We start from the raw sequence: 21,471 nt of genomic DNA on the forward strand, positions 1-21,471 counted from the left end.
TGTCATTACTTCACTGGTGAAGTGGCTACCCCTGTCTGACTCAATCCTTTGAGGTAGACCGAAACGGGAAAAGATGTGGTTAATCATCAGGGCAGCTGCAGTTTCTGCCTTGCAATTTGGGGCTGGGAGACATTCCACCCACTTGGTAAACAAGCATGTAACGGTCAACATGTACTTGTTTCCTCTAGACGAGCGAATCACAGGGCCTACAAAGTCGATTTGCAAATCTGACCATGGCAGTGTCATCCCCCTCTTTTGGAGGGGTGCACGGTGCGTGAGGGATGATGGCTGAAATTGTGCACACACAAGACACCCCTTCAAGTATTGGTCAAGGTCCTGCCCCATGCGTGGCCAGTATACAACCTCTCTTAAGATTTCCAGTGTTGTGTGAAACCCCCTATGACCGGCGGTGGCCGCATCATGGGCATGACTTAACATCAGGCTTCGGAATGAGGTAGGAACCACCCACTGATCGTGGCCAGCTTTGGATTTCCTTACCAGCAAACCGTCTTGGATTCGGAACATTTTTGGACATTTCATCAACACTCTTAGGTCCTCTTTCCCAATGTAATCGGTATCCGTCAGGGGAAAGTTCTCAGGGTCCTCAAGGTGTTGGTAAAACTTACCGATAATTGGATCCCCCTTCTGAGCTGTAATCAAATCAGCATCAGGGGTCTCCTTGCTCCATTGGGCAGTTGAAAGATCATTGTGAGCATTTGTCTGGGACCTAGTGATGGCAGTGACCTGGATTTCCCCCAACAGGGACTCAATCTCAATTAGATCCCCTTGGATGGCCCCGGTTTTGGCCAGCGGATCAGCTAAGTCATTTCCAGTTTTGTCTGGTCCCTCTACTTTGGAATGACCCTTGATCTTTTTCCAGTAGATGGTCATCCCATTCGATGTGACCAGATCATCAATGTTTTGGACCAACTTCCCATGTTTCAAGGGTTTGTTGTTAGCACATAACATGCCTCTGGTTTTCCAATTAACCAGGTGCTCCACGAACCCGTTCCGTACATAATCCGAATCTGTGATTATGACCAGTTCGTGGAGTTGATGCTGGACAGCAGTGAGGATGGCCTGATGCACAGCCATCAATTCTGCCACCTGACTACTTCGGGGACCAATTTTGTATCCAGCGGAGGGTTCTGGGAACTTCTTCACCCATGCATTCCCTACGCCAGCCACCAGTTCTTTCTCCCCGTCGTTGTCAACATGGTAAGAGCATCCATCCACATAGACAGCGGGCATTCCCTCACACTTGTCCTCTTCAAAGACTTTGTGTGGGGAATTAAGGTATGCCTCCGTGTTGTCCTTGATTTTTAGACTTTCTTCCTCGAGACAGTTTTCTCTGGCACAATCATGCAAGTCAGCCAGACCTTGCGCGAGGGGACTCTTCTTGTTTTGGCCATATCTGACCTCCACAGGAAAGCCTTGCATTGATAGAATCCAGGAAGTAATTCGGGAATTACTCACATTTCCGGCCCGGATTCTATCACTTTGGAGATATTGCAGAGGCTGGTGTGGAGTCTCCACTATGATGTGTTCCCCCTGGATAAACGGGCGGTAATTCTTCAATGCCCACACCGTTGCCAGGAGTGCCTTTTCACACTCGTTGAATTTTTCCTCCACATAGGATAAAGTTTTGCTCGCATAGGAGATTACTTTATTGACCTTGTCATGCTTTTGGTATAATACTGCCGTCAAGCACGTATTAGAGAACCCCGTCTCCAGGAAGAACTCCTTGTTTCTGACAGGGTAAGCTATGCAAGGCGCTTGTGAGAGGCTTCTTTTGAGTTGTCTTACTGCCTCGGCTTGTTCTGGACCCCATTCCCACTTGACCCCCCCCCTTCAGGAGATGAATCAGGGGTCTGGTGATCTCTGCGTAGCCCTCAATGAACTTTCTGCTGTAATTAGTCAGTCCAAGGAGGCTCCTTAGTTCCCGCAGAGTTGTGGTGTCTTTCAGTTTCAGAAGTGCTTCCACTTTCTTTTCCTGGGGACAGAGACCCTGAGGAGTAATCTCATGCCCCAAGAAATTAACACGGGTTCTACACCACTGTGCTTTCTGAAAGGAAAGTTTTGCTCCGGCGGCCCTCAACTGGGTCAGAACATAACGGATCTCCGCTATGTGTTCCTCCACAGATGAACTTTTGATGAGGACATCATCTACATAAGCCAGGTTACCCCTTGCACCCAGGTCGGGCATGGCCTTGTGTAGGAAAATGTTGAATTCATTGCCGGAGTTGAGGTATCCGAAGGGAGTCCGGGTCCAGGTGTTCTGCTGGCCCCCAAAGGTAAAAGCCAGCTTGTATTGGTCCTCCCTACTGACAGGCACAGTCCAGTATCCATTGGTCAGGTCTATTGCAGTGAATACCTGTGACCCCTGGATCTGGGCCAGCCCTTGGTCAATGTAGGGCAGAGGCCATCGGGAAGTATGGACCCGTTTGTTGAGCTCCCTGAGGTCGGCGCAGAGTCTCCACTGGCCGTTTGGCTTCAGTATTCCCAGCACCAGATTATTGAAGGTGCTGTGTATTGGACGAATTATTCCCCGGGACTCAAGGTTCTTAATTATTTCAGTAAGGGACTCCATTGATGCGAGAGGCAAGCGATATTGCTTCACAAACACAGGAGTCATGCCAGGGTCCGTGGGGATTGTTGTTGTGTGGATGTCAGTGCGACCACAGTCATATGAGTCTACTGCAAAGAGATCTTGGAAATCCAAGAAAACTTGTTTCAACTTTTGCTTTTGTTCCAGAGTAACACAGGCATCAGCTAGGTTGACTCTCTCTTCCACCATCTGCCTGAAGCCTGGAAAGACTTCTGGTTTGGCTATCTCAGCTGCCTCCTCCAGCTGGGTGGAGAAGTCCCTGGTCAGAGTGCTGATTTGGACTGGAGGCCTCAGGTGGGAAAGGCAACCCTCATGGACCTGGACAATCACCTCATCCCTCCTGAAGTCACAAGTCACATCTTCCTTACCATAGGGGCAGGAAGTGTACACCAGGAAGTTCCCCCCATGCCGGGTAAAAATCCTGTCTGGTGTTGTATTGTCATCACTGTCAAAACAGTCCTTGGGGATTGGTCCTAACAGTTCATTTCCTAAATCGATGGAAAAATGTCGGTCATCAACCGCCATTCCAATAATGGTGCCTGCGGCTAGAGTAATACTCTTTAAGTCGCTGTTATCCACCTCTATTAGGATGGTGTCATGTTCTATGTTGACTAATGGAGTTGGGTTTACCCCCAACCCTTGCTGTTGGAGAGAAGCGTTTAGATGTATGTAAGCATCAGGGTTTTTCAAATGTTGTCCTCTTTTAGCTTTCACTTCCAGGGAGAATTGTCGGGTCCTTTCTGGGATGGTGACTTCCTCTTTGATCTGAATTTCAACTGCATAAGGTAGCAATTGAGCTGACCTAAATGCTTTTTCTGGATCATCAAAGCCCATGGGATTATCCGCTAATCGGGACCAAGCTTTGAAGTTTATTAGGTCCAAACTAATGGCAAAGCGATTGAGAATGTCACTGCCTAAGTAAAAAGCGGCAGTGACGTCTCGCACGACCCAACAATTGTGGACTATGCTCTTGTTGCCAATGGAGATTTTGAGCATACACCTGCTTGGCAGGAGCTGTTTGGAATTAGGTGCTTCCAGGTCCCTTTCCCATTTGTCTATCAGTTTGAATGTGGGAATGGCTGGATCTTTTGGGAGTTGGCGGAACATGGCTTCGCTGATGAACCTCTTACCGTTGTTCACACACACTCGAGCGAGAACAGAGTCCTTCCCATCATTTAGCTGAACAGGGATGAACAAATGCTCTCCAATTTGCTGAATATCAGCCAGGCTCTGAGCTGATTTCACATCTTTCTGGAGTATAGGAGTGGGAGTTTCTGATTGTGGATTAGTATAGAATCTCAGAGTGTTTCCTTCCAGCGTGGAGTAACACTTTAGACTGGAAGGAAGGTTGATTTTCAGAAATAGAGAGGACCCTCCATCACCAGTCTGTTGTCCTACTGCTATTACTGTCACGTCTGGAATTTGGCTATTCTGGAAGTGAAATTCTACTTGGTCAGATTTTTGTTCAACCATGTGGCAGGTGCCGTTTAAACTAACATGGTTGACACTCTGTTTTAATTTTATTGGTCGGCTAGTCTGGGTCCAGAGGACCTTGTTTACACAATCTATTAGGGGTGACAACCTTCTCAAGAGGTCATTCCCTAGTAAACAAGGGGTGCCCTCTGGAGTCACTACTATGACCGGGTGTTTCACCTTGTGTCGCCCAATTTTAATGTCCAAGTCTGCAGTCCCCTCAACGGGAATTTCCTTCCCGTCAAATTCTGCAGTTGTCCAGGAAGAGTGGTGAGAGGAATTCGGTAATTCTCCCCCCTTCCTGCGTTTAGTTCCTCAAAGGCCCTTTTGGACAGAAGTGTAGCTTGGGATCCAGTGTCCACCAGTGCCAAAATTGTACCCTGCCCCTGTACCTGTACCGGGGCATAGTATCTTCCCTCCTTCTCCTCAAGGGGGCACAGATAATGCACATTTTTGGACAACTGGTGGGCTAACCTTCTGGTTTTGGACATTGCTAGCGAAGAGATTTGGGCAGAATTCTGTGGAGAACCTTGGGAATCTAAAAGAAAAAGTTGGCAACTGGAGATCAGAGCCATTGTGGGTTCCCCTGGTTCCGGATCCGGGCCGCCCCCCCCTTTTTGGAGGCAGTCACCAGGATGGGTTTGAACCAGGGGATTTCGGTATTGTGGGTTCTGGGATGAGATGATGGGTGGCGGTAGCTCAGTCTCCATATCTCCCCAGTCTGAATTGACATCCCTTGGGACCCATTTTTCTTTGGGAGGAGTTCCCCCATCTCTGAAGGAGAAGATCCTATTCCCAGGATCTTCAGAGGATCCTTCTCCCTCAAATTGGAAGACCTGTATTTCTTCCACAAAACGGGTCTGTTGGGTACTTTGTTTCTCCTACCCCCCCTCTGCTCCTTTGGAGGCAGACTTTCAGGGGCAGGGGATTTTGTTTCTGGTTCCTGGGTTTCCAGAGGCTGTTTACAAGCGGGGAAGGAAGCTTCCTCCAAGGCTTTACACCCCCCTTCCCCTTGTGCATCCTCCCTGGGAACCGGTGGGTTATCGGGGTGCTGCCCCCATCATTGCTCTGGAGCACCAGGCCCAGAGTTTGGTGCATTCTGTGCCGGCATGCCCATTTGAGGGTTCTGCTGAGCCCTTAGCATGTGACCCAGATCCCGTGCCATGGTTTCAAATGGATGCAATGTGGAATGAAATGCAGTACAGAAAATAACTTGATAGGATTTCAGCAAAAGACAATGTAATCACTTTCTTGGACAATTCACCCCCCCTTAATGCAATGTAAGGAGATGAATAGAATGGGACTCAGTTCTTAGGAATGCAATCAAATAGAATTCAGTTCAATTCCCCCCCAGCAGCTTATACAACAGATAGGAGTTTTGAAACACAGACCCAAGTGCTTTGAATATGGTGACAATGCAGTGAGAAATATGCTGAAAATGCTTTTAATTCCCTTCAGGAGGTTCAGGGTGAGTGGTATCTAGTTAATATTAGTTCAGGCTCACTCTAGCAATGATTCAGGGATGGTTCTTAAGAGGCAAACGAAATTTAGTAGTTCAGGCAAAAGCAGCTATCTTTTTACAAGTAAAGAAATCGTGCCAAATCGCAAATCGCGGCAAAATTCGCGGGTGCGAGAATCGTGATTACGGAGAAAGTATAAGGAGTAGGAAGTCGGTTCTAGGCTCGTTGAAAAGCTGAGATTCTAAGCTTTCAGAGGAAAGTTAAACGAAGTAGCCCAAACGGTTCCAGAGATACGGACGATTAAATAAAGGTAGTTTTTCGGATTTGAAATTTTAAAAGTTCAAAGCGACAGGTTACAGCTTGCAGCTAGAAAATGACAGGTGACAGCTTTGCAAATGACAAGTGACAACTTCTAGGAGGCAGTTCTGGTTAGATTAAAATAGTTTGGATTAGATTATTTTAACTAAGAGATTGGTTCTGCACAGTTCTGCTAGGTACTCACAATATATTTTAAAATAGGCCTCGCCACGGATCTGGTCAGGTTTTAGACTGGACTCCGGTTCTGGTCTCGGCACTTCACAGTGATCTGGGTCAGCTCTCTGGTTCTGCTAACAGCGGTCTGGGTCAGCTCTGCTCTGCTGACAGCGGTCTGGGTCAGCTCTGCTCTGCTGGTCTAGCCTCTCTGGATTCTGGATACTGCTCTGCTTTCTAGGTACTGCTACAGGTTCTGGAGATTGATGGATTTGAAGTCTGGATCTCTGGATGTGAAGTCGTCGATCAGCATGCTCTGCAGCAAATGGAACTGAATGTCCTCTCTAGCTTCCAGTGGCTCTTTTTATGTCTTTTGAAAGTGGGTGTGTGTGCAGCATCACTAGCCAGCCCCTCTTTCAACTTGTCATTGGCCCAATTCTCCCCTCTCCCATGATTGGGGAAGGAACTGTGAGTCAGAGTGATGCTGTAGGTTTTATGGGTCAGAGGATCCTCCCCTGGTCAGTTTGCCCACAAATCTATATTTGATCAAAATACACATTTCTCAAATACATAGTGGTTTGTCATTGCATGTACATATTACCTATCACATGAGGTAGTCTCTGTCCCAAATCTGCTCTTCCTGAGGGCTTGCATTCAGAAACGGCAACATTTTCGATTTTAGTGGGTTATGCAACCTTGGTTCTTCATTAAAAATTATACACATATACACGGCCTGTCCATACATACTCCAGTAAATTCCCATGTCTCTAGCTTAAACACACAGTCTGTAGTATCCATAAATAGCGGGGTTTTGCCCCAGAACATCACACAAATTCCCAACGCGTCTTAAAACGTGCACAGAAAATTCACAAGAATTATGGTATCATTTAAATAATTTTGACAAGTCCGCACCATGAGTTATACATCTTTCTTAGAATCATATTCTGGCCAACAGGGGTGTGTCTTTTCAGGTCACATGGTGTAGAAACCAGTTTATACAGTTTCTGCCAAGCTCAGAGACCCTGCCCCTCCCAGCTTCTGCCAAGAGGAAGCTATTTTACGGCCACCCTAATAAACCATCTGCCTGGGCCCAGGACAGGCCTTTGTTCAACTCCCTGTAGCTGCTCCACCCCTAATCTAATCAGAGAGGTGACAACTCCTTTTGGCAAGGGGAAGAGTGGCTGAGCAGGTTTTAACTCCTGTGGGGGTAGATGTCAGGCAGAATTCAGTTTCATTAAGCCAGGTTTCAGATAAAATGTCATTTTTTTGTTCCACAGTTTAAGTACAGACAATTTTTACATATGCAGCTAGAATGCTGATTCTAAGTTCAAAACTATGACATTTCAACAGTGACAAACTGTGTGACACTCAAAGTAGGTCACTCAGTTAATTTAAACATTTTCGATTTTTGGTAGTTTTAAATCCAGTTTCAGTTAGGCTGCTGCAGACCTGCAGAGCTCAGCCAGTCTTGTTATGAACATTGTTTTGGGGCTCTTCAACTTCCCAGATTTAGTATGCACACATACTTCATTCTGCCAGATGTCCGCTAGTGTTCAGTGAGATTTTTGGATGTGTTGCAATGTTTGAAAATAGGCATTTTGAGCTGGCATTCAGAGAAACAAAAGGTAATTTTAAAGTGCGGTTTTTCCTTTGGCACACATTTCACTCATGGCACCCCGGCCCATCCTGCTCCCACTGGTGGGTGGCAAGTTAGGCAACCATTTTAGTGTGCACAAACTGCTTGGTTCTCCTAGATTCTGGCGCACATGTGGGCTTTTTGGCCATCTTGGATTTTCTAAGCCCACAGCACCAAATGTTGCAGCATGATAGCTCAAACGTGGGTCAGCACACCCAACAGTACACGTTTTGTAATATATTTGGAAATGTACTGAATCTTTCACCTATGTGTCACTGACATCAGAGAAGAGGAATTAAAAGTACATTTCGTTTGTTCTTTTTAAAATGGTTTCTTCCCCTAAAAACATGAATAAAACATGTGCCTGTAAGTGAATCATTGAGTACAATTGTAACACCAGATATAGCAAAGTGTTCATAGAGCCACAAAGACCTAATGTAAGACCTCAGACAATCCTGTGAAGGAAGTTGAGGGAGTCATAATGGCGGACTTTTTGGTAAGGGTAAAGCATGAACACTGTCTGGGAAGGCTGGGGATGAGATTTTTGGAATTTTCTCATGTGTTGCCTAAAAGTCGTTTTCAAGGCACTAGGCCACCTTGGAGAAGAGAGATGGTAGGGTGTTACAGTACCTTCATGAAACACATAGTTCCAAAATGGGTGTTGTTAGATTTCTTATGGCATTCCATAGTAGTACGAGGACCTGACACTATTGAATGCAGTGCACTGATCACATACGCAACCTTTATCTTTCCAACTAGTCAGAATTGTGTGGAAGAAAGATGTTTCCTGTAACTTTTAGCAGTCAACATTCAGAAGACTATGTGTGGGAGATGCTAATTTGGTGCTTCAGGTCAAAATGCACCCCTGCTTTAAAAACCAATCAGATGTCATAGATTTTTGTCAACATGAGAAGAACTTTTTTTAAATTCTTAGTTCAAAATAACAGAGACAAATGGAGAGGGGAACCTTCAGACTACAAGGCATTACATAATCTGTCACCTGTGTACTCGGTCAAGAAATAACAAATGGGCCTCACTGTGAGATTGGTGATGCAGTAAAACAAGTAGCAGTACTTCCATTACAGACACTTCTATTGGTAGTAAATGTATTACCGCTACTTTCACTGCACCGCCAAGTTCTGAGATTGGAGATAAAATGGAGTTCTCCCCCAACAAAATGGCAGAGGTAAATCCTCCACTTTATTTTTTAGAAATTGGTGGATTTACCAAATAGTATAACCGAGTGATAAATCTGTCAAAAATACCAATGCAGTGCTATGGACCCCAAAAATAAATGGGGATTTACACCAGCCTACCAGCACTCATAATCCTGTGGTAATGCCACAGGACTGAGTGGTGGTAACAGTTACCACTGATTTACCGACAAACTCATAACGAGGCCCAAAGCGGAGGATTAATCTGCAGAAAAAAGCAGGATTCTTTGGGTGCCTGGTGGGAGAAGAAGGGAGCAGGCAACGGGCAGTGGAGGCATGAAGAAAAGGCTGAAACACAGGGGAAGATATCAGGCCTCATTACGAGGTTGGAGGTAAAACCGGCAAGGCTATCTCCAAAATCACATCTGGGTCCGGCACCCTCGAATGGGCAATTACCGGCTATTCCGGTAATTGCTACCATCACGTTCTGCTCGTGGGTGCCGGTACGGCCACCAGGTCAGACCTGGTGCGGGAAGGGCACCCGTGAGCAGAACACATAGTATGGCGGCATGGTAACAACGGTGCCGGTAGCGATACCGGCACCGTTGTTGCCTTACCGCCATACTTGTAATGAGGCCCATCCTTTTAATTCTGAGGTAGGTTCACCTTTCACATTGTCTCTTCTAAGTCAGGCTTCTGAATTGGAAAGGTTGGTTCCAATTGAAATATGTAAAGGTAATGCTGGGTGAAAATTCCAGCACAAATGTAACTTTTAAAGAAAAGAAAGAGATTTTGCGCTTCAAGATGCAAACAGTTTTCAAGCCAATTATGTTTTTTCACACATCTTATAAAATAAATAATATTTTTCAGTGCCTCTTGCAGCTTCTCAGTAACTCATGTATTTTGTTGGAGATTCCAGTATCAATCCAGATATTATCACATATTTGTAACAACAACAGTATATCTTAATAACTTAGTCTCATTAAATTGTTATCAAGGATGAACATATTTTTATGACTTCTCAAAACATCTTATCCTTGTGCTCCTGTCCCGAATGTTTATTGTCGGCACAATAAATTCCAATATTCATGTTCTTAACTATTCACAGATAATTATATCCTTCTATCCTCTGCACGTGTTTTGCCATATTGGCTCTTCAGGAGGATAAAGATTAATATACGTTTGTAGGGTATCAATAAAATCGTGTCTAGAAAAGGTAACAACAACATTAATAAGAAATGTCATGTTATCTTGAGTAGAATGTTACTGTCTATTGATAATATGGAGAATTTTTGCAGACTAGATACAAAATAAAATTATTGACCTTCAATTTTTTGTCTTGGCTATTCTGCCAAAACGTACTAGATCCCACATAAAAGGCGGCTTCCTCCCTTTCAGGCTATGAGTCTGTCTATAGCACCTGCCAACTACACATACACGCTACCCATTCAATATTTAAGTAGGCACACACGATCTTTCAAAAAATAACACATATTTTAATGTACCAAAGACCAATTTCTATGATTTAATGCCTCTTTTAGATAAGGAAGGCTCCTTAAAATTGCTTTTACAACATGATTTATTTTACAGGAATGTTGGTTACTCTCAGAACTAAGCATTGACGGATATCAAATATTTCAAAAAAAGGCAGAAAAGAGTCCCAGAGGTCACCCTCATGGTGGCCTTATTGTTGGTGTAAGAAGTTGTATGCAGGCTGCAAGAATCAATATTAAGAAGTGTTGCCCCTATGTGATAGCTGTGAGAGTACGCCTTCAAAACGTTAGTGCAAATACCACTGTTGTGAATATATACGACCCACCTGCCTTTTCAAATTCGACTACTATCATGGAATCGTTAGTGGAAATTACTTGTGAAATTACATCTCTGCATGCACAAGATTTGATTATACTGGTTGGAGACCTGAATGTACGTTGTTACTGTAAATCTGAGTTATTGGAAACTGAATTTGTGAATTGTATCCCAGAAATGGAAAATAACTATTTCTCCCGAAGGGGAATTTATGGTCTGAAACACTGTCGGACCGGGATTGCTTTATGTTAAATGGATGAGTGACAAGCGACAGACCGGCCAGAAATACCTGGGAAAATGTATCTAAAATTGTTAAACTGGGTATGCAATATACATTTGCTGAGCACATTTCAGATGGGCTTTCGAAAGGGCTCTGGTGTGATCCATTGCCCCTAATAAGGAAAGTTAAAATGAAGGGTAATCCATCATTATATGTTGCCATGATCGACTTTCAGGCAGTATTTGATACTATTGATAGGCAGAAGTAGTGGGGAAAGATGAAATGCCTGGGCTGTCCTAGAGGATTATTGGCTGCTGTACAGGGCTTCTACGAGAGAATGTTTGTACGGGTTTAGATGGATAGCGGGGGAGCCATCACCCGTCCGATAGAAACACACAGAATGGGGAAACAGAGCTGGGTGCTGGCTCCCCTGCATTTCAATATTTACCTGCTTACTTACCTGATCACCTGAGCAAAGTGAATTCCTGTCCACCAAGTGTTACTGGTGAAAAGGTTTTTTGTCTGACTTATGCAGACAATTTGGTTATATGTGAACATACCTTTTCTGGCCTTAAAAAAATCCCTGAACACAGTGCAGAACTTTGCCGTGGGCCATAGTCAAAAGATAAACTACGGTAAGACTAAAGTAATGCATTTTGTAAGTAAACATACACATAACCCGCGGATGGAGATAGCAGGAAGGTTAGTTTAATATGTGGACCAATTTAAATATCTGGGCTGCAAATTAACGACTACAGGATATTATGCGGCAGTAATTATAGACAAAAAGCCCAAAGCAATCGCCTCTACTCTGATAAGAAAATGTGTTAAAGAAATGTCTGGCTACAGTTTATTCGCAATTTTGCCCCTGTACAAACAAAGCTTTTGTCCAAATATTTTGTACGGGGTAGAGGCCCTGTGCCTAGATGATTTATCTTGGATAAAATCAAAGGAGGGGACATTTTGGAGGAGAATACTCTGTTTGGGTCTCAGAACTTCTATAGAATTAATCAGATTAGAAATGGGCCTCAGGTAATTAACAACAATGGGCCTCATTACGAGTGTGCCGGTCCGGTAACAACGTTGCCGGAAAGCCTACCGGCACTGTTGTTACCCGACCGGAACACTCCGAGTCTGCGGTCTGCTGTAGTCTCCCCCACCATGTCTGACCTGGTGGATGGGACGGCACCTGCCCGCAGACTTACACGGAAGCATCGGCACTGTTGCACACGGCGCCAGTGCTTCCGTGCTCCCCATTGAGTCCTATGGGACTCAATGGGAATGGGGATTTACAATTTTCAGCGCCTGACTTCACAGACCGCATGGGCTGCAATGCTGTTTCCGTGAAGCCAGGCGCCGTAAAAATCTGACGATATTTATTATATGTTAAATCTCGAACTTCCCCCCTTTGTCCATCTCTAACATTACTGGGGAAAGAAAGCGATGCCTGCATAGGGAAATGTACTACCGTTCTAAATACAATCTTTGTGGAAATAAATTGGAGGCCCAATTGGAATAAAGATTATTTCATGTTAAAAAATACATTTTCATTAAAACTGGAGTACTCGGATTGGACAAGGAATTACGTGCATATGGCAACGTTAAAAAGCTAACATCATGACAAGTGCTTCCTTTTGGTGTTACTGCCTAAATAATGATAACAAAAAACTGCAAATTGCACTATTCCACGCTTAGAAAGAACTGTGCGCTACTGGCAAATTAGATACTTGTTGAATATTGGGTATATTTTGAATTTATGTTTAGTATCTGATTGCATTGTATTAGTTAATAGACCTAGCAGTATGAATTTAAAATTGTTGTAAAATTGTGTAATTCCATGATTATCTGTTATGTGGTATTGAATTGTATGATTTTAATATTTTCATTTATACGTAAAAGTTCATTTGAACTCTATACATAATTTTTTTTAAATTATCAATTTCGAATCTTTTTGTCTAAGCAGAGGTTCCTTATTTCCGCCTCCAGAAGACATCCGCTGCGAAGGACTGGAAAGCATCAGCCTGCTTTCCAGACCTTAGCAGCGCATGCCCTCAACAGAATCATTTTTGTGGTAACTGTTCCATGCCAAGGGATATTAGGTGTCATTCTTGTTTATTGCCCTGGTGTTTTCTTGAATTCATATTCTCAATGTTCATTTGATGCTGCCGATCCTAGATGAAAATTCCAGCAAAAAATTGTAACTAAGCATCTGAAGCACATCTCCAATGGTTTACCTATAGTTCTGTGGATTATCTGGATTACTGCGTTACCTATACTGTACTTATTGCATGTACGAAATCCCCCAAACTATTAATGTTGTCCCAACATTTTAGCAACTAAACACTACATATGGAATGACAAAGATACAACCGTCATCATTGGTCAATAACTGCAGAGGAAAGGGCAATGAAGGGTTAAACACCCAATTAAATATGCCTGACAAAGACACACAATGCATGAGCCTCACCATTTGTAAGGATGGGGTTTACTTATCATTAGTACCCAGCACGCTCTGTCCACGGGAAATACTACACATGGATTGGCTCTTTTCCGAGCCATACCACACGGTATTACCATGGACGTACGAGCGTGCCAGCGTTTGTTCCCGGCGGGGGGCATGGCAGCCCCTTAGCCAATGAGGAGGCTCAAAAAGGTGCAATCCCCGCCCCGAGCATCCCCAAGGCTGGATGCTGCCTTAGTCCCCCGCCGGGGACTCAGGTACATTTTTTTTTCCCTCCACCCCTCTCCCCTGCAAACTATCCCATCCCTGCCCTCCCAACTCCACTTACCTTCTTTTTTCTTTTTCTCGAGAGCGAATGCACTGGGAACACTTCGTGTCTGCTCCCGATGGCTGCCAAGGAAAGGGAAAACGGACTACGTTTTCCCACTCCCAGCGGGCATTTTGTTTGACTAAAGGGCCGTGGTACTAATGGCTATAAGACCCTCCGCGGCGGGCCAATACCGCCCACGGTAAGGCCCCCAGGGCTTCGTTTAGGCCCTTGCTATGCTTGGGCCTGTAACTATTGCCCCGAGGGCATTACCTGGGGCGGTATTGGCCTGCGGCCTCAGGTCTTATTGCCACAGTATTGATTGGGCCAGGGTTGAAGTAGCAGCAAAGTACATGAAGAATGTGTTTCTTTATTATTCATTGCCAACATTAGTCAATCACCTCTACTAGAAACAAAGTCCTGCCATAACACCATGTGCATTTTCAAACGTAGATAATGCCTCTTGGTTCTTATGACCTTTTGTGATTAATGATATTTGGGGACCTGGGAAATAACAACAGTACTGTCAATTACTTTCAGGGCCATACACACTGCATAGAATAAGTGGTTAAATGAACCACTGAATCCCATTCTCCGTCTCCCACACCTATCAGGTAGGATTACTCCTACACTTAAAATAACATCTACTCTGCTCAAATTATCAGAATTCTGTGCAGGGGAAAGGATAGGGGTGGGATCATCGAAACACTGTGGGACAAAGTGGAGGGCGAGGGTACTTCACCTAATCACTGTTTATACATATTGGGAGGAGCATAAAGGAGGATGATGGCGAAGGTCCCAAAAAGTCAATTTCTCAATGTTGTTCATGGCATTAAATTATCATATCACAATGTCATCATCCTGTAAAGTATGCAAAGAAACTGTACTTACCAGGAACTGCTGATAAACATGCTTCTAAAATACAGAGAGAAATACAATCATTTAAAACAATGCTGGCAGATAACATTTGAGAGAATCTGCTACCAAATAACCTCTGATTTGAAGCATTAGTGTGGGTATCCTGCATGCATTTCCTCTTAAAAACACACTGGTTTGTGAAGAAGACAACTGCAGGGCCTAGAAAGTTTGCAGTTTTTGTGACAGATTTTCTAAGGTAAGGTTGCCTCATGCCACCGCAATCCGGTTATATGTTTAGATCTTGGAGCAGGGAAGGCTCTTGAACCAAGCGGACCTAGGCATTGCTCTATAGTGGCAACACTGATGGGCAGCAGAACTGTCCCCCACAATCAAATCAAACATAAGCAAATGGAAGAACCCAGGGTAAAATTGTGTACAGTGGCCTCACTGAACCTTTGAAGTATTCAACATCTCAGGCCCCCAGTCAAACAGTGGTGAGTGAGGGACTGCGGTGGAGTGAGGGAGAAGGAAAGAAAATGAATCACAAAGGATAAGGGTGATGGAGGGACAAAATAAAAATTGGACATAGCACGTGCACAATAAAATGATATAAGATGGAAAAAAAATGAACAGGCAATGGATGGAATTAAAAAGGAGGTGGGAAGTAAAGGGAGGGGAACTGTGAATAAAGAAGGAAAGGGAAGATGAAATGAGGAGGTGTTGCGATAGGGATGAGGAGAGGAAGGTGATTTTACAAAACCCAAACAACATTGGGATAGTGCCATTTTATTCACAGGACTAATCTATATATTGGTCTGTATTGAACAGCTGAATGGATAATTATATATTTTTTTCTTATAATGCGCATAATACCAAAGTGCAGACCCGGGATTAAAACCTTTGTTTCTCTGTGTCGTCTTGCTCCCAAGACGAGCGTTTTGCCCCTGAGCTATCCCCCCTGGATGATATCTGAATTGTACTATATTTGTGTGGCCATACAAACATAAACATATCCACACAATTCTCTAAGTGATAAGAGTTCTACCACCAATATAGGAAGACTTTTCATGTTTGTTTTATCTGGCTTGACAGCAACCAATCTGTCGTTCTGCAATGGACTTCAAGGTTGCCAACAGATTTCTCCAGTAGGTACAATACAACACTGAGTCACTAAGGTGGCACTAGAGTTTGCTGGTGAGATTAAACTTTTTTCAAGTTTTTAATTCTGGATTAGGTTAGAATGGAAAAACAGGGCTAATGTGCAAGTGCAGTGGCATGAGGTATGCTTGCACAGTCGCACTCCGCGGGCATGTGGAGATGGCTGTGCCAGGCTGTTAGGTCCCTCGCTTTCCTCACAGCTTCTCTGTAGGGAAAGGTCTATAAGGAAAATATGAGTCCTGCGTGTAGACCCTGCCGACATGACATATTTGACATACACGTAATTATCCTAATGCACACCAGGTTTGTATAGTTCATCTCGGAGGGCAGTGGTCCGAATCCCATTTTTAAACTCCGGATTTCATTATTGCCTGCTCATTTTTGCTTTCAAACAGTGGTATTTCTACATTGCTATAATTTTCTGTTATTGCCCATTCCGGGGACCCACTGCATTTCAAAGGTGAATGACAGAATTAAGCATGACCTGTACATATTCCGCAAGCAACCTAACGGCCACTTCTTGTTACCTCCATGTCCAACCAGTTTCTTTTTTAAATGAGTGGATTGCACATCCCATGATCATGGATAGGTGGGGGGGGGATTTTTGACAGTAACACATGCGGCATTCAGAAATACCATCTGCTTTACCATTTCACCACATGTCTGATGAAGCTCATGGCAGTTGCTCACCAGCGGTTCTATTGCCCTCCTCTTGTCATTGCCTGTCACACCACTTGAAGGGCCCCTTCCTGCACATCTGGTAGAAAGTTATATTTGCATAGTCTCGGGAGGATAGCTCAGGGGCAACGTGCTCGCCTTGTAAACAAGACGACAAGGAGCAACACAGGTTCAATCCCTGTGTCCGTGCTTAGAAACCTCTGGGTATTAAGTGTGTTATATATAACCTATCGTATCATACACATTTGTATTTATACACATTGGTCATTTTTAAGATTTTTACTTTTTCCATATGCAAATGTCGCGTCTGTTGCGGGGTCAAATGAAAGATCTGATACTCAGGTAAGGGAAGTGAACGTCTTTACTAAGTTCGAGTGACAAGGTATATGCATCAGGTAAGTCCAAGGATAAGTAAGTAGGGAGGTACACAGGAGACATCCACCGTCCTCCTCTCTCACAGGCTGCTTCACTCCACCTGACATTCATGGAGCTTACAGGGGCACTCACACCACAACATTCCACAGGTATAACTAGTACTAGGGACTTCCTCCTCCCAACCCTCTGCAGTGCTGCAAATTCTCCCACTAGCGAACTGCTATACCTTTGTTCTACGGATGTCTTCCTATTTGCAGTATCTAATGTTATGAAATGCAATGCTAATCTGTGCCGTGTACAAACGTAAACGTATTGTTAATCTTACTGTCTCAATATAACTAAGAGTCTGTAACTACGCCGTGACACCCCAGGGTCTGGGCGTATGATAAATGCAATAAATAAATAAATAAATGACATTCGATCAGGCATTCTCTCAGGAAGGCATTCATGCAGGACCAAGGCAGGGAACACAAGACATGACAACGTCCTCCTGGAAAAACCTTTGTAAATCAGCTTGATTATGTTCTGGAAACTCTACTGAATAAACATTGAAACTAAAATTAAATGCTGCTGCTCACATACTTTTTCGTAGAATTCGGAAGTCTGCCGAATCGATGATTGGATGATGTTCCCTGAACCAGTGCACCTGGAGAGGGGGCGTTGCACGAATGCGACATTCAAACACAACTAACTGACCCTTCGATGTGCTTATGTTTTGAAGATTCTGCCAAGAACAAAAATGTATTGTCAATACTTTGCCATTGATTCAAAAACAGCACAGTACCTTTGTTTCAAAGCATGGGATATGCAGGCATTGTTCAATTACATGTTTTGTTTTTGTATGTATGTGACAAGGATGGCAACACAATGGTATACATGGAAAAATACATAAAAGACCCTTGCAAAGATGCAGCCTGGGACCACATTCTGCAGCAGTGTAGTTGGATCTGCAGCAGTAAAGCGACCGACACATAATACAGACATTTAGTGAAGGCGCAGAAGCCAATGTACAAAACTTCAAAATTACATATCGGCTATCATATAATTAATTGGAGCATTATCAATAACTATGCACAATTTATTGTGGCAAAAACTCCATTGACATTTAATTAAATTGACTTAAATGAAACATTGCAATAATAGACATGTGTATCACAAAAGCAGATTGAGGTGTTCAGTAAATATGGCAAAACACATTGAGGAAACAAACCCCAACTTTGCATACTCAGCAAGACAGTACTGCCCCTTCAAGAAATGTGCCATGTGCCAACTAAATCGATGATGTTCATCCGGCTGCATAGACATACGTGCCTAAATGCTGCTACCTTTCGCCTCCCAAGACACAGCCATAGAAGTGGGGAAGCTAAGCAGGGGTTGGGCAGGTCCAGGCCAAATGGATGGCTCAAGCTTGAGGTGAAAGTCAGCCCTGGCTAAATCACATGCCGAGCCCCTGAGCCTGGCCTGTTCATCTAGCAAACATGAATAAATAAATAAACATGACTGACATCTGCTAGATGCCTGTTCCACCGGAAATCACTGTAATCAGTTAAAGGAACACGGGAAGCAGAAGAGCAAGGGTGTGTGCTGTTGCTAAGAACCTCTTTGATTCATGTGTTTAAATTCATGAGTAGCTTACAATTCTAGCCCTGACCCAAGAAATAGATCCTAATTCTGCAGAACAACTTCTGGAAAAGTAGATGATTTCACTTAAAGAGAAAGCCACTGTAACATCTATGAAGAAATCATGCAAGGGATATTTGCCATAAAAATGTCAAAGCATGCATTTTCTGCTATTGCCTTTGACCCGGCCCATGAGCAGAATACAGCATACACGAAAGGTGATGGTGGAGGTGTAGACCTAAAAGAAAAGCATCATTGAATGGCATCAGGTCCTCAGACGGCCCCCTTAAGCGAAGAATTTGAGAAATCCACTTCAGTAGAGATGGAATGTGAATAAGCATCGACATGAGGCCAAAAAGCATTCATGGAAGGGTGTCTGCAAAATATGTCAACTTTCTCACCCCAAGAAGTAGAAGATATCGACCCATTTAGTGAAACCAGCTGTGATCGTATTGCACTCAACAGTAGAAACATAGTACATCCAGCAGTGGCACACAGAGCACTCAAGATTGAGAAACTTTGAGTTGACCCAGTGAGGCATACATCAGTGAGAGGCTTGTTAACCAAACGTATCACAGATCTATTAAAACAGATCACCCTATCTTCAGCCAATCCCAGAAAGGCTAAAGAGTTAGAATTGATATCACTAAAGAATGACTGCTCACTCTTTTCTAGACTTATCATCGCATTCCAGATATGTAATAGCAATGTGTATGACTTCTTCCAGCATGAAAATCATGCCTTTCCTCCAGCGCCTTCGAAGATCTGGTGATTGAGAACCGGAAGAATCTTTGGTATATATATTCCACTACCTGGAAGACCTCACATCTGGGAATGAAAATATCTCCAGCCCTCTTGTCCAGGTTTCCATTTTTGATGAGGCAGCCATCGTCAACATGCTGTCACCGGTGTTTGCCAAAACATTCCAAGAATATGCAACCAATGTTTTCGTGCTGTACATCAAATCACAGCTACAATCTGTGCCAGTGCTTGGCAAATGTGTGCTGTGGATAGGTCAGAGAGCTTGAAGAGTGACCCACTCAGCAAAAGGGTAAATCGTGTTCAGACAAGTGTGGAACTAACAAGAAGTCAGGTTACACAAAATTGGAAAGACTATATTTGCATTGATGACACCAGAACATAATTTTCCTCTTTCTTACCAACAATTGCAGCAGCCATTCCCACACAAACAGGCGATTATCGCAAAGAATACCAATGTGCTTTGTTTTAATGATCAAAGCGTCTTGGGACTATCTTCATGCTCAAATGAATAGGCAGGCATTGCATCCTACTGCACTTATGTGATTTTGTGCAAGAAGAGTGTAATAAACCCCTAATACACACTGTAGACATTGTAGTTCTAGACATAACATAGGAGCATAGTCTGAACACTGATTAAAATGGGTTGCATTTGGAGTTGGGAAGAACCTGTGGTTCTTCAAGAGCTCTGTCTCCTGATGGCTGTATCACCTTTTCGATATTCCACGCAATTACTGAGTGCAACACTCTTTCTTTTTGTTGAGGTAGAGTCAAAGGGACAGCTTGGGACACCTGGAATATATTTTGGGATGTCAGATTGGCTGGCAGCCCAATTCAACAGTCAGTAGAAGAATCAGTGAAGTCAGTGGAGATAATCGTAGTTTTGCTACATAACTGCATCAGCAACAAAGAGCAGGTCAGTGAGGAAAGACATCAGCTGTTCATGCAGAAAGGTAGAGCAACTGACAGTCTGTCTCCTACACAGGATACGTTCTTTCAGCCTATTAAAAGAGATGCCTCCCATGCTGGTAACAGCTTTTTCCAAATGATGACTGCATGACTTCAGCTCGCCTCGCCGAGAGTTTGGGGGTGGAAAATGAATGATAGGGGTCGATGGGACATTAGCTGGACAGCCTTCCCAGAGGCTATGCAAGCTTTTAGGAGACTCAGAACATGAGGCTGCAAGGAAGGCTCTAAGGGTCACTGCAAGTGATGGGTGGCTGCTCTCCAGCTTCCAGTGTCTTTGTGGCATACTTTATACTGACTGAAATCTAAGTGGGGAAACCGTATCAAAGCGTATTCGACTTTTAAAAAGTATTTACTGCGGTAGGCGTAGTAATGACATATTTGTTTTTACATGGAATAAAGAGCAATCCTTAGATTTATTTCCTACAATGCCTAACCATTTTTAACATATGTTATAAAACTGCCCATTTCCTATTATCTACCATTATCTCTTTTTACAGGTCCAAGTCAGGTGTTAAAAACAATAAAATATACATGATTCTCCAAATAATTAGGAACCGTAACAGCAATTGGTGGACATATTTAAAAAGGGCAGAAGGTATTTTATAGGGAACACTGAGCTGATCCCCGTAGCAAAAATCTTCAATTCGTTATGATTTAAAGTGTGCCAAAGTTCAAGCTTCTATCATGAAAGGCACACTTGTTCCCCCTGCCTGCAGGACCATATCAGTAGGTTAGAATGATGTGTTCACTTGAGAGCAAGTTGATCAGGGAGGGGGGTAATGTGGAAGGAGTAGAGGTGGAGCCATCTTGGATAAGGAGCTGGCACTTAAATGTGGATTTAAATAATAAGATAGTAGAGCAGTAGAGTGTTTATTTTGAGGGGACTGGAGTTTCATTTTAGTTCTTGAAGGCCAAAACATAAATAATTGTACCAATTAAAGCCGGGAAAGGTATGGGGTCAAGTGCCTACATTTCAGAGTGGGTTTGTACCCATGTTCACTACTTAATAAAAATGTGTGGCTCTGGGCAAATAATATGTAGTCACTGTATCTTCAAAATGTGGTAGTCCCTAGAAGTGATTCAGTGCATGTTATTAAAAAAAATATCCCTTATAATGTGTTTAAAGACAAAACCGTGTCCCCTCTAACTTGTCTGCTGGTTTCCCCCAAGGCTGTCACCTATAATTGTGTTATTGTAACACTGGCCCCCGCTTAGCCGCATTTCATTTGACATAGCAGGAGCCTGTATATTCTCAGCAGTCTCTCAGGGAACCAGAAATTCTGGTGTGGCAGACGGACTGCGGCTGAATCACCATCAATTTCCTCCCAAGCCACTGGGCGTCACCGGAGTTGCCTGAGGCAGACAGGGCTCGGTCCTAAAGGGGAATGAATGACCGCCTTTGCTATGACCTTTTCTCACAATCTGCCACTTCAAGATCTGCAAGAGCAAAGGATG

The 21,471-nt window shown here is 43.7% G+C and overlaps 1 protein-coding gene across 5 annotated transcripts in view; it reads right to left on the reverse strand.

Annotated features, from left to right (window-relative positions):
• Nucleotides 1-21,471, reverse strand: part of MYOT (myotilin) — a 546,673-nt gene that overhangs the window by 263,498 nt on the left and 261,704 nt on the right. For 3 of the 5 annotated variants that reach the window (XM_069652618.1, XM_069652620.1, XM_069652619.1), the window contains 2 exons: nt 17,251-17,392; nt 14,491-14,514 (listed from right to left, as the gene is read on the reverse strand). In XM_069652618.1, coding sequence (XP_069508719.1) covers nt 14,491-14,514; nt 17,251-17,392 — 166 coding nt within the window. The remainder of the gene's footprint in view (nt 1-14,490; nt 14,515-17,250; nt 17,393-21,471) is intronic. The other 2 variants (XM_069652622.1, XM_069652621.1) reach the window with 1 other exon arrangement.

Source organism: Ambystoma mexicanum, chromosome 3p (assembly GCF_040938575.1).
Source record: "Ambystoma mexicanum isolate Mex_15411 chromosome 3p, UKY_AmexF1_1, whole genome shotgun sequence".
Lineage (NCBI taxonomy): Eukaryota > Metazoa > Chordata > Amphibia > Caudata > Ambystomatidae > Ambystoma > Ambystoma mexicanum.